General features: G+C 38.5%; 1 protein-coding gene across 1 annotated transcript in view; it reads left to right on the top strand.

Moving 5' to 3' along the window:
* The window catches only part of HMCN1 (hemicentin 1), a gene marked incomplete at its 3' end in the record, with an annotated part of 205695 nt that overhangs the window by 151338 nt on the left and 40527 nt on the right, over positions 1-13830 (top strand). Inside the window, exons 57-70 of the mRNA XM_082003017.1 lie at positions 666-762; positions 3740-3901; positions 4964-5077; positions 5208-5410; positions 5645-5726; positions 5857-5988; positions 6224-6373; positions 8037-8196; positions 8815-8939; positions 9997-10180; positions 10346-10443; positions 10834-11112; positions 11706-11896; positions 13084-13165. Of these exons, the coding sequence (XP_081859143.1) occupies positions 666-762; positions 3740-3901; positions 4964-5077; positions 5208-5410; positions 5645-5726; positions 5857-5988; positions 6224-6373; positions 8037-8196; positions 8815-8939; positions 9997-10180; positions 10346-10443; positions 10834-11112; positions 11706-11896; positions 13084-13165 (2059 nt within the window). The remainder of the gene's footprint in view (positions 1-665; positions 763-3739; positions 3902-4963; positions 5078-5207; positions 5411-5644; positions 5727-5856; positions 5989-6223; positions 6374-8036; positions 8197-8814; positions 8940-9996; positions 10181-10345; positions 10444-10833; positions 11113-11705; positions 11897-13083; positions 13166-13830) is intronic.

Genomic DNA, 13830 nt, shown 5'->3' with positions numbered 1-13830 from the left:
CCTGTATAGTTCCCTCAGTTGTGCTGGCCTAGATGTTTGTGGGGTCATGCTGTGAACCACATCACTGAAATCACTTGGTTTAAAATAATGTTGATTTTTTTGTGAAGAACAACTTGTCAATTTTGTCCAAGTTTCCCTAACAGAGTTTAATTATTGCAAAAAGTACTTTTTTTTATTTAAAGAAAATAGTGAATTCTGAAGAATGCACCCCACCCCCCGAAATCAGTGGATGGTACTGGATGAAACTGTTGAAACAGTTAGAGAGCTGAGCTTAATTCCATTTTCCTAGCATGATCTAAGAATACCGTAAAGTATAAAACCCATATAGAACACTAAGATTTTTATTTCAAATATTTTGTAAAGAGTTGTTTTGTTATACAATTTGCATGAATTTAATGTGAAAGATACTATGTTGACTTTTCTGGAGGTCTGAGACGCACAGATTCGCCTAACGGATTCTGAAAGGATGTGAAGGTGAAGGTTTCTCAGATTGGCTTCTTCATAACACTGCAAAAGCATTAGCAAAAAACCAAATCAAACAAAAAAACCCTGCAGACTTGCAGGCCCCAAAGACCTTGGGGTCTTTGGGGAGACACCAAGACTCGATGCCTTAACAGTAAGTTCTCATATATTAGCTCAACAACAGAATTGTTTCTTTTTCTTAGATTTTGAATTCCCAAATAACAGATACTGGCAGGTACGTCTGCATTGTGGAAAACGTAGCTGGAAGTGCCAAAAAGTATTTTAACCTAAATGTTCATGGTAAGTACAATAATCCATAATTTTCTGGTTGTCTTCTTTCAAATGTCAGTTTAGCTTGAATGTGGAAATTTTAACGGAGTGCTTAGGCACAGACTTAGCTTTATGCATGCAAGTCGTCTTACTAGGTGTAACGGAGATTCTGATGCACTAGAAGTCAAATATAACTTTAAAGTACCTTGGCAAAACATAGCTTGTGATACCTCATATAAAGAGCTTCAGCTCTTTATACGTATTCCATGTAGGTGGAAATTATTATTGAGGGAACCTTGTGTAGTTGCCCTGTGTGTGTACTGTGTAGGTGTTGCTAAGCTCTGAAATCATGAGTTACAAACTGATAACACAGAGATAGGGCATTGTAAAAGCTTAATTTTTTTTTTAATTTTACCTTTAAGATTCCTTTCTGTTCTTTTTGCTGTTGTTGAGGTAGAATAGAATTAAAATAAATTTGGGCCTTTGGCATCACAAGTCTAAAACAAATGCAATCAAGAAATTAAGTCATTTTACGTTATTTTAAAAAACAGTCTCTCCACCACCTTCCCTTACCTCTCCTGATAGCTTCAGAAAATCAGGATATCTCTAATTAACATTTCAGAGTTAACCTTAACTTCCCCTTTTATTTCTGCCCACTCTTCCTTCCACCACTTCCAGCTTTCCATTCTGAGTTGAACATTAAATAACCGTTACTCCCACAAAATCTCTGCACAATGACATGTTAAAACCTTCCAAGGAATATTTGCAGCTGCATCTTTATCTACTTTCACAGTACGATTTGGAGACTTATATCACAGTCTTCTACGTATGATCAGCATCCTTTTTCACATCCTTGTTAACTAGCTAATCTTCTGCGTTACATACTAGAAGGAAGACAAGCGCTGTCTTCTCTCTCTTAAATACACTACCAGCACCCAAGGAATTTGATTATTCGGGTTATTACATGCAGAAGAAATAAATTTTTTCTCATTCACACATGCAGCAAATTTACATACTAAATTAAACAAATTTATAGTGCCTTTTCCTACTCAGTAATACAATTAGCCAAAACCAGTGTTGTCATGGGAAGAATTTGCCCTGGAGTCATTGAAGTTATTTTCTTTCAGTGGAGTCGATCCAGATTTCCTGATGTTGGACTTTTGTTTTGAAATCAAAATATTTTGCTTTTCTTGACATTTCTGTTTTAATTTAAACTTCTTGTCTTTGAAATATTTGTTTATAATAACTCTAGTCTAATAATATTGTTATTAAAGAGATGTTTGCATGAAGCTTCAATTCTAGCTCAACACCATCACCAGTTTAGGACTATTAATCTCTGAATGCAGTTTCATTTGAAAAACTAGACTTTGGCTGTTCAGGAAAGGACCACCCAGAGTGAAGCACTGATGAAAATGCATTATCACTAAGCATTATTTTGTCAGTGTCAAAAAAAGGTTATTTTCCAGCATTTTTGTATGCTTCTAATGGAACTGCTTTCATAAATTTAGTATGTTGAAAAATTCACTTCTTGTCTTAAAGGTGAGTAATATAACTAAAATAAAACCCTCCAAAACATTGAAAATAAGCATCCCATTTTAAATCTCAACCTCTAACCTTAAAATATAGTAAGTAGGTAACTTTCTCACTGACTACTAAAACTGAGCCCATTTACTGCATCGGTATGCAGGCTACTGGTGGTACCTTTGTGGGCGGTTTGCAGATGCCATCCGGGCTGCAGAATTGAAAATGTACCATTTATATAGTTCAAGCAAAATCCATTAAAAGGTCAGATTTGGCCCTCTATATTTAATTGCCCACTGTCTTGCACTGCCAATAATCACATCTGTGGGAAAGTAACTGTAAAAGTAAATAAATATAAATAACTATAAAATGTCATCAAATCAGAATTCTTCATTTATTCCAGTGAACCATTTTATGCTCATTGTCAGAGAAATAACCTTCAGTTATTCCAAGTTGAAAAATACGGGCTGAATTCGCCCATTTACATTGACTTCTCTTGTTTCTGCAGTGCCACAGAGGGGCAATAAAAGGCTTAATGACTGTTTTGTGTCATTCAAGTGACAGAAAGCAGCTGGAGTATTTCTGGTGGCTGTGGTCCAAAATACTTTAACATTTCTGTCTTTGAAGAGGAGGATTCCATGTGTTCTTTGGAATGATTTTTCCACCCAATAGAGCCAAGAACATGCTTTTGCTTTCCTCTTAATTGTTTTCTATATCCACACTGCAAAAACATGGAAACTAAAACTTGGGGTTTATTAAAAGGAAGAGATTTACAGTTATTTCATTTTAAATAGTTCTTGTAGAAAGGTCAAATGTCAAAATATTCTTGTATTTATAACACGGGGACTTGTAAGCTTAAAAATGCACCCCTTAGAGCAATGCTTGCATGCCAGAATTGTAAACTGCTTAGCTCACTATTAAACAACAGGTTTGTCTGGTTAACAAAAGGGATCATTTCTGGTTCTCTATAATGAGAAAATGGACTATTTCAGAAAGAGTAGGAGCAATACAATATCAGGAAGAAACGATACTTAGTCATCCTACATATCCTGATAAGGTAAATTTAATCTGTCGTGCTGTACATAGCAAATGTCCTATGAGTACAGCGTTTTAAAATTGATAGTGTGTTAATCAGGAACTGCAGCATCTCTTGTCATCTCTATGATTTTAGGTTAATTAGCCTTCCCAAATCCCAAGCACAGAAGGACTGCAGATGACATCATTGAAATCTTGGTGAATTATAGGAACAGAAATGACTGTTAGATCGGCTCCAGTCATATTTCCAGATACATCCAAAAAGGTGTTGGGTTGATGGTTGGACTTGATGATCCCAGAGGTCTTTTCCAACCTTAACAATTCTATGATTTTTGCAACTTCACCCTTTGGCAAAACTCAGCAATTCAGCTTTATTTTAGTAAATCAGGATCTTATGGAATATGGTTTGCTGGCACTATGATAGATACTATTAATGTCTTTCTCTCCACAGTTCCTCCGAGTGTTGTTGGTAGTAATCCTGAGAACTTGACCGTGGTGGTGAATAATTTCATCTCGCTGACTTGTGAGGTCACTGGCTTCCCACCTCCTGATCTCAGCTGGCTCAAGAATGGAAAACCTATCAGTTTGAATACCAACGCTTTTATCGTGCCTGGTGAGGAATGTCAGCTATTTCTACAGCCTTTGGACTCAACTTCTGTCTGTTTTGTCTTGATGAGGTTGGCCATTATTTATGGAGCCAGAGTATTCTTAGTATTGCTCCAGTGAGTAGACAAGACACTTGGCCTAGTGTGTTTAATAATTTCTTGGCTGTTGGGTGGGTTCACTTTTAGAGAAAAATGGCTCAAACTGAAAACGCTGAAATAAATTGTGTGGAAAAGGCTAGAGGGCAAGTCACGTAACAGAGGTGCTTTGATAGAGTTATTGGTTAAAGCTGGGTCACTTTGACTTGCCTTTCAATGAAATGGTCAGAAATTGTGACAGAAGCTTCAGTTCCTCTGGCTTAGGTGACAAAAAGGAAAAACCCTCCCATTGACTTCAGTGGGAAACTGGATTAACCCTACTGAGCTCTCAGGAAGAATCCCTTGTATTCTGCGGTCTCCTTAAGCATTCGAAGCTCCTTGCTAAATAAGGTCCATGAGTGTGTGTGTCATTTCTGCCCCTGTGGCTTGTCTTCAGCCCAGGGTATTAAGTGAAGAGCACTTGCTGTGTTGCTCAGTCCTTACTGGTGTAATGTGACAGGGGCTGTGTTACAGCATAGACTAAGGCACCGACGTGGAAATTGCTCGATGGCAGGAGAGGCATCTGTGCAGACTAATAGTGTGGGCACAGGCTGTAAGTAGCTTCAAGAATGGAGACAGGTGAAACTGGGGAATAAAGAATGGGATAGTGACTGAGTTAAATGGAAAGGGTGTAGTTACGTTAGGAGACAGCATTTAGCAGCTACGGAAGAAATGGGTCTAAATGGAGTTTTTGTGGTCCAAACTTATAATTAACAGCACTAATCAAATTGACCCTAAAATTTTAGTTCTCTTTGGCTGGATTTTTTTAAAAAGAATTAATGAACCTTAAAAAACAATTATAATGCAGTGCTGCTTTGAACCTGAGGTTAATTTATTGCCTATGCTTAGTCTGTTGGACCTGCAATTTTAAAATAGCATTTGAGATTAATACAATAACCACAGAAAAAATCTGAAGCCTTCTCTCTCTACTTCAGGTGCTCGGACTCTGCAGATTCCCCGAGCCAAACTACCAGATGGTGGTGAATATACTTGTATTGCCAGAAACCAAGCTGGGGAAAGTCAGAAGAAGAGTTTCCTAACTGTCCTTGGTTTGTTTTTTACTATTTTCTGAAATAATATCTATTGCTTTGAAAATGCAGTATCTTGTATTTATTTTTATTAGGTTGTTTTCTGCCCTCACAAAACGGAGGCAGAAATAACTCTCAGCTTCTTCTATAGTGCCCCCAAGCATCAAAGACCATAGTGGAACCTCACTGACAGTGCTGAACGTGAGAGTGGGCACCCCGGTGATGTTAGAGTGTGAATCCAACGCTATTCCACCACCAGTCATCACCTGGTACAAGAACAGGCGCGTAATTTCAGAGTCTGCAAATGTGGAGATCTTAGCAGACGGGCAAACGTTGCGAATCAAGGGTGCAGAGGTAGGCCAGGCTTGCAGGATGCTGCATCTGCCTCTACTTTGCGCCTGTCAAGCAATTATTTTGCTCTTTATTGGTGCATTCTACTGGCTGTATGTAGGAGATATATTTGCTGGAGGCTTTTCATCCTCTGAAAAGGACCTTGAGTTGGCAGAGGCAAAGGCTGTTAATATCTCTAAACTGTAGAATTAAAGTAAGACTCCATAATAAGTTTTTTTTAATTTATTTTTATTTTAGGTTTCTGACACGGGCCAATATGTGTGCAAAGCCATAAATATTGCAGGGCAAGATGATAAAAATTTCCATCTTAATGTTTATGGTGAGCATACTCTGCATTATCTGCAGTAGTTATTATAATACCATAGACATTGTAGAGTAGACAATTCAACATCAGTTTACAAAAGTATTTGGTAACCAAACCATTCTTATTTCTTCCATTCAATTTATAGTGCCACCAAATATAGAAGGCCCTGAACAAGAGTCGGTCAATGAAACTATCGGCAATCCTGTTACCTTTGTGTGTGATGCTACTGGAATTCCTCCACCAACATTAGTGTGGCTTAAGAATGGAAAACCAATAGGTAACAGTCTCTTACTTAAAGCACGCTCTTTTCTGCTCTTTTTTCCCGGCTTTGGGGCACCTCTGTGGTGTTTGCTGCCTATTTTTTGTTTCTTCTTCATCTGTCTCTAGACAGACTCTTATGTTAACTGATTGGAATCTTTGTTTTGTTTTGAAATTTTGATTCAAAAAAGTCTCAAGATGCATTTTCTCTCTGTGGCCTGGTTTGGAATAACTACTTGTGTACATATTTTCAGAAAACTCCGATTCTTTTGAACTTCATATTTTATCTGGTGGAAGCAAGCTTCAGATTGCTCACTCTCAGCTTCTAGATAGTGGGACCTACACGTGTATTGCCTCAAATATAGAGGGAAAAGCTCAGAAAAGTTACGTGCTTTCTATCCAAGGTAAGGCATGAGAGTGCAGTGAGCAGAACCCGTTAATAATTGATTGAGTATCACACTGTGTCTGTACTAGAGGCACTGAGATAACATAAACATGTAGAAAAGTGGAGAATCTGGGCCATTATTTCCATCATCTGCAACTGGTTAGAGGATTATACTTCTAGTCAGAAATTTGCATGAAAAAGAATATTCTTAATCTCTGATTATAGCAGAATTTGAAAGCAGTCGGGGAGGCTCAACGCTGCTGATCACATTCTTCCTCCTGCTGAACACTTAAGCTCTGTTGGTTGATTGAGTGTGGAGCATCACACATACATGGTTGCAGAAGCAGTGATACCTGTTGCCTTTTTTGCCATAGCAAATAGAAGGAGATAGCAAAGAAATACTGGTAGAATTTCCTTATGAAATTTCCACCTCCCCGCTCAAGTAAGAAACCCTGATTTGTTACGGAATTACCTCCTGCCTCCCAGCACATCACCCTTATGCTGCAGACGTCTTTGTGTTCCTCTGTTCCTAAGGACTCATGCCCATTAACTGCACTAGTTCCCACCCGTATTCGACAAGGTGCCTATGGCGCAGAATCTCCAACTCTCTGCCGTGGTACCTTCCTGTGCTGGCAGTCGCTGGTTGAGGAAGAGGCAGCATCAGCTGTGACATGCTGGCACACCCGGGTGTGATAGCTGGCCATCAGCAGGCCAAAGAGTAGCTGTTCATCACAGCAGTTATTCTTTGGGGGTGCTGGTTTTTGCATGTGTCCCTGCCTGCCTGCCAGTTTATTAAAATTCTAAGTTTAGGAATTGAGTATCAAGCTGCTTGTTTGGTAACTAGCGATAGAACGAGAGGAAATGGGCTCCAGTTGCACCAGGGGAGGTTTAGATTGGATATCAGGAAAAATTTCTTTACTGAGATAGTGGCCAGGCATTGGCACAGGCTGCCCAGAGAGGTGGGGGAGTCATCATCGCTGGAAGTGTTCAAAAAACATGTGGACGTGGCACTTCAGGACATGGTTTAGTGGGCATGGTGGTGTTGGGTTGATGATCTTAGAGGTCCTTTTCAACCTTAATGATTCTGTGATTGAAATGTGACTGAAATTGCTTGAAATGCTCAAAACTCACTAGTGGGACTCATAGTCTTGACTTGATGAGCAGCGTGAGTGTTGTCCATGTTCTTTAGAACAGGACAAAAATTGCTGCAGGTTCGGATGGAGTAAGTGTGCGGCTGTTAACAGGAATATGACATTCTTGATGCAATAGAGCATTTGACTGTGCACTAACTGCGTGCTCAAGAGTTAAACAGGCATTTAATTGTTACAGTGCATTGTGATGTTTAATGAAATGGGATTTTGTCATAATATGTGTACTATATAATACATAGTACGTTAGCATCGTTTGAGCAGGTAACTGTAGATATTAAATATAATGGCAAAGATACATGGGTTTTATGATTTTGTAAATTAGCTGTTTTAACCATTCCTTAAAGTGGCTTTGAATTTAGCTTTGCAAACCTCCCTCTAGGAACAATATAATCATACATTTTCTAAACTAGATTTGAATGGAGGTAATGCAATAAATACTAGTACTCACGAGCTACTGCGGTGTAACTTTTCATAGTTTAGATCATGTTTCTTGCTGATGAATCTTCTTTTCCCTCCATAATGCATTTCCAGTTCCTCCTAATATTGTTGGCTCTGAAGTGCCAAGTGAGCTCAGCGTCCTCCTGGGGGAAAGCATCCAGCTTGTCTGCAATGCTAATGGAGTGCCCATGCCAGTTATGCAGTGGCTTAAAGACGGAAAAACAGTTGCCAGTGATGATCTACAAAGAATAAGGCAAGCAAAAATAAGCAGACTGCATTCTCTTCTTGTATAATTTTAAACCTCAGAGGGCCTTGAAGAGGGGGCATAAAGGAGGGCCTTAAGGATGGAGTGTAAACAGGGCCTGAATCTTAGCTTAGCCAGGTTAAGAACATAATCTCCCTCTTTAGCTTCTGTAAATCTAGTATACTTTGTTGCTACTTTGATTATTTTTATTTAATTTTTTTTTTTTTTTGTACAGAGATAAGTATATGATATCTATTTTTTTCTCTGTTGTTAATCTCCATTAAAGTTCATCAGGTTCATTAAAGTTTATTAAGGTCGATAAGTTTCATTGAGTTCCTTTGGAGGGAAAAGATCCGAGACATGAAAACAGTTTACTTTTGATACTTTTCATTATGGGTTCTTCAGAAGCCTGGTTGGAACTGAATCCTAATACAAGGTTAAAGAGGACATCTCCAGGAAAAACTTCCTAGCCTATCTCTAATACTATTTTGCAAAAAACAATGCTTCTCTCACCAAATTCCCAAGAGGATAGAGGTAGTTGATTTAAATGCACAAACCCGACTGTTTCTTTGCCAGGTCATAGGAATACGTAAACAAAGTCATTGTGTTTTATGACCTTCCTTGTAGAGTAACTCCAGATGGCAGCACATTAAACATTATCAGAGCTCTCAGTTCTGATACAGGAAAATACACTTGTGTGGCTACTAATCCTGCAGGAGAGGAAGACCGAATTTTCAACTTGAATGTATATGGTGAGTTTTCACAGATGTGAAGCTGAAATCTGGTCCATTATCCTATCTTTGTAAGCACTCCCAAGAGAGGGCCAAGAAATGGATGCCTGTCTTCAGGGTAATACTACATGCATGTGTTTCCAATTTCATGTACTGTAGATATCACAATATATTACACAGGATGTTCTGTCAATGACAAAACGATTGAAATCGCTGGTAAATGTGTTTTGGGATAAACAGAAATTAATTCCTTTGGTATATTTCATAATAGAAGAATTCTGCTTGTGGTGACTTTTTTTTTCCTCTTGTAGAGAAAGATACACTTGGGGCTGATTTACTGTGATACTGCTTATGTGTTGTATTAGTTTATCCTCACTAATTCCAATCAAAGTACATCGGCTAAAACCAGAATAGTATGGTAGGGAACTAATAGTTAAAGGTCCCTAGAGTTTAAAAGAAAAATGATAGAGTTTTGGATGAAATTCTTCTCTTGCACAATTTGACATACAGAAGATAGTGAGCATAACTCTTCTTTAGCAGTGTAGAGAGTGGACATTTTAACTGGTGAAAAATGTGTTCATGAAGTACAATGACTAGCGTGAAAGAGTGAAGAGTTCCACACAGGCAGCATTTCACAGTGGCCTAAGTGTCTGTCCCGGTTATACAGAGAATCAACTGGCATACGAGCATGAGCAGAGTAGCAAGAGATGACTTTGATATAATAAATAACGATACTGAATGACCACATCAGATCTTTTGGGGACAGAATGGCACAGTGGAGACTCCTGCATTGTCATTCTCTCCCCATGAGCTTTAGGCTCTGAGCTCCCTCTTGTTTGCCACAGCCTGACAAATCAAAGAGATCACTCTATTACCATTCTAAAGTGCATCTGGTTTTAAATATGTAAATGGATATTTATTAGGGCTCAATATTATTATTACTGTTTAAAACAATGGGAATCTTCTCACTGAATTGCCTATGGGGCTTTAGGCGCGGTGTTTCCTGCAAAGTAACACATGTGGAATGATTTTAAGAGCCAGTCTTAATATTTTCCTTTTCAACATTTACAAAATGTAGTTCCTCCAGCAATAGCCAATAATGAAGATGAACCAGAGCACCTCACTGCCCTTTTGGACACCTCCCTAAATATTGAATGTACTGCTACCGGCACCCCACCACCACAGATCAACTGGCTAAAGAACGGCCTGCCTCTGTCTGTCTCCTCCCAAACCAGATTGCTGTCAGCCGGGCAGCTCCTCAGGTTGGTTTTCATCTATCTTAACTAGCTGGGTTTTCTGTTCTCTTTTGCTACCTCAGCATAATTCTGCTAGTATTTTTGGAAGCAAGAATAAACTTGATCTAAACCATACCATAATAAAGATAATGTACTCCATTTACAGCTGGCTTAAAATGATTTTCTTTTTAGACTTGCCCGAGTGCAGATATCAGATACTGGTGTGTACACTTGTGTAGCATCTAACAGGGCTGGAGTGGACAACAAACATTACAACCTTCAGGTTTTTGGTGAGTTTCTCAAACACTTTATGTAAAGAATCTTATTTCTTAATTTCTTAAACCTAATACTCAGTTTTCTTTCTCACCCACATAAAGTTGCAGATAGCCACAAGTATATCTTACACAGGTAGTCATTAGGGAAACACTAACTTTTCAATGTGGCTTTATGTAAAGTGTTTTAACCCTAGAAGAGTCCTTACTTGAACTGGCACCCATAATGTGTCACGGGTTTTTTTAGAAAGAATAAAAATATATAATTTCTGAGTGAATTTTAACATATGTGCTAAACATGAATGTAAGTGGGGAAATGCAAAAGGCTAGCTGCATTCCAACTTTTCAATATTCAGAATTAACATCTGGGTTGTACTCTGTATGAATCAGATCTTTGTTTCTCGGCAGTACCACCAAGCTTGGACAACACAGGAGGAACAGAGGATGTGACTGTAGTAAAAGGCGGTTCAACGTCGATGAAGTGTCTTACTGATGGCACTCCTGCCCCTACTATGTCCTGGTTTAAAAATGGGCATCCTTTAAGCCTCGGAGCTCACCTGACGTCAAGTAACCAAGGCATGGTCCTTCATTTTGTAAAAGCAGAGACTGGTGACTCCGGCAAATACACTTGTGTAGCATCCAATGAGGCTGGAGATACCAGCAAGCACTTTTCCCTGAAAGTGCTGGGTAAGTGTTAACATTTCAGCTCAACAAAATGGGAGCACTAAACAAATATGTACTCAGGACAACAATTAAAAAAATCTCAAGAGATAAGGAGTATTTTCAAGAAACATTTACTGTAGTAAAGAGAGAAATAAGGAAATAGAAGATACCTAAAGATGTGTGAATATGTGATATAGTATATATTTTTCCCAACATTTCCCGAGTACTGAAATATGCTATAATTAATAGTAAACTAATTTACAAAGTAATTTGGTTAAGTGAATAACTTTGTTTAGTAGAAATTCAGCTTGACAGGATGATAGCACAGCTGAAAGCATAGCTGAAGGTACAACAGCTAAAGGGCTAATAAATATATTCACTGATACTATATATTTTAGCTGGGATTATGAAGACGTTTTATAAATAATAATTCTAATATAAACTACACAAATTAATAGACAGAGGCAGAGGGAAATTACGTGAGATAGTGAGTTCATGACACAGTCAGAAATAATACTAATGTAGACAAATTCTACAAACTGTAATCACAAGGCTGTGGATCAGGTTTTATAGGCTTTTTGAATCAATGAAGAACATGAATGTTTCTCCTTCCACAGAGCCACCTCACATCAATGGTTCAGATCAACCAGAAGAGCTCTCTGTCATCGTTAACAACCCTCTTGAACTTCTCTGCATCTCTTCTGGCATTCCAGTCCCCAAAATCTCATGGATGAAGGATGGGCGCCCGCTTCTGCAGAATGATAACGTTCATGTCCTGAGAGAAGTCCTTCGAATAACCAGTGCTCAGGTGAACTATTTGTCTCAAAATAGGCTTAGTTTTGCAAACCCTAGAGGAGTGCGCAGAGCTGTCTGCTGTTTGGACCCCATCCTAAGAGATGTCCTAAAAAGCCTCTATAAAATCACCCACCTGCATTTGCCATTGGAGAATTATATTTTCAAGCCTTGCCTTGGAGTTTCCCATACAGAACAAGCAGTGGTGTTATGGGTTGAGAGTGCCCAAGCACTGCTGAGCATTATTACTTCGAGCTCATTTCAGAGTTCTGTAATTTTTTTATTTATTGGTGCTTCTTGTTACAAAGCAGGACAATCAATGCTGAGGACTCCCCTTTTTCTGGGGTTATTTCTGGTTTTAGTCTGTGCCTGCAATCTGTGCTTGCTCATTTCCTACCTATTTGACCCTTGTTACTATCTCTTGCTTTTCTTCTTTCATGTTTCATAGTTCCTCCTTGGCCTTTCTTCTCTTTCCTTTAGCTCGAGCTTTCTAATATCCATTTGCTTTTCACATGTATAGGCCATAGATTAGAGAAAAGCTGCATTTGCAGTCATCTGTGTGCAAGTTAAGAAAAAATAAATAAAGACGATAGGAAGACTTTCAGACGAATTCAAACAACAAAAGAGTCCAGGGAAATGTAACCTTTAAAACCTGCACCAATAAACTAAGGCTGTATTCAGCTATGGACAGCCAGACTGGAGTTCAGCAAACAGAAGTGAGACAGGGCTCGGGCCTGACTGCTGCTTGGTTTGTTTGCAAAGCAAGCACTTCTTGTCTTTACAATGCAGAGTTCACAGGAAGGAGAAGGCTTAAAAGTATTAACGAGTAGGTGTGCACAAAAAGATTTCCTTAGGGCCCAGAACTGACCCTTGCTTGGTTGGATACCTGTAGCCAGTTCCATCTTTATTGATTACCTGTTGGAAAAAGCATCCCAAAGAGAAGGGTTCTTGCTGGAGACATGTTATCCAGAGAGGTTTTTATGGGGTCCTATAACTCCTAAGCCATCTCTGTACAATCCCACCATGGTAAAGTAAAGAAGTTTTCAAGAACTTTATTAATTTATTTTCAGGCATTCCTCATCTATTGTGCTTGTGTTTAAGTGCTGCCCTGTTACATGTTACTGTCAATGTTTGTATTTCACAGTTTTTCTGAATTGTTCTGATATTCTGAGGTTTCTGCTGAAGTTGTTCGTGTGTTTCTAGGTGGAGGACACAGGAAGATACACATGTTTGGCATCCAGCCCTGCAGGAGATGACGATAAGGAATATTTAGTAAGAGTGCATGGTAAGTTCAATTTAGGAAAAAAAATTTTTCCTTCAAACTGTAAACTACTAAGGTACGTATCAGTATCTTATTTAACGAGCTACGTATTACTAAAGAAGAAATATTACGTGTTTTGAGAAAGTGATGTTACACCATATGCTCATAACATTTGTGAATAAGGATAACTGTTCTGCACATGATACAGAATTAGAAGGGAAGGTTCCACCAGATGTAACTGATTTCTGTTATAATTCCAAGTCTTATATTTTGAATACTTGGGAAGGTTATATATATCACTATTCAGCTGGAATGAGTTTATTGTGCTTACTGAAAGAGGATGTGAAGTATACTGATATCTATGATCATCTTAGTTTTTCAGTAGAAAAAGGTAAGAAATTTATTTAGAAATGAATACATAGAATTTAGTGACAGTACAGGAAGTATAAATGGGACTTTTGCAGTTCTACAATATGCCTTGGGTTTCTTCTTGAAGATTATAGCTTCCATGTTTATTGATGAACAGGTTACGGAAGTTGGGTGATCTCTGCTCTGTCTGGCTTAAATGCTGGTGCCCTCACTGAGAATAGACTTTAAATTCATTCCGGACACTGTAGTTTCCAATGTATGACTTGGGAAACAGGTTCACCAGTTAAACGAATGTGATATATTTAACACAGGTATTGCAA

The sequence above is a fragment of the Phaethon aethereus genome, assembly GCF_964289735.1.
Source record: "Phaethon aethereus genome assembly, chromosome: 8".
Classification (NCBI taxonomy): domain Eukaryota; kingdom Metazoa; phylum Chordata; class Aves; order Phaethontiformes; family Phaethontidae; genus Phaethon; species Phaethon aethereus.
Note: the sequence above shows the minus strand (reverse complement) of the source record. Positions and strands in the feature narration are given on the sequence as shown.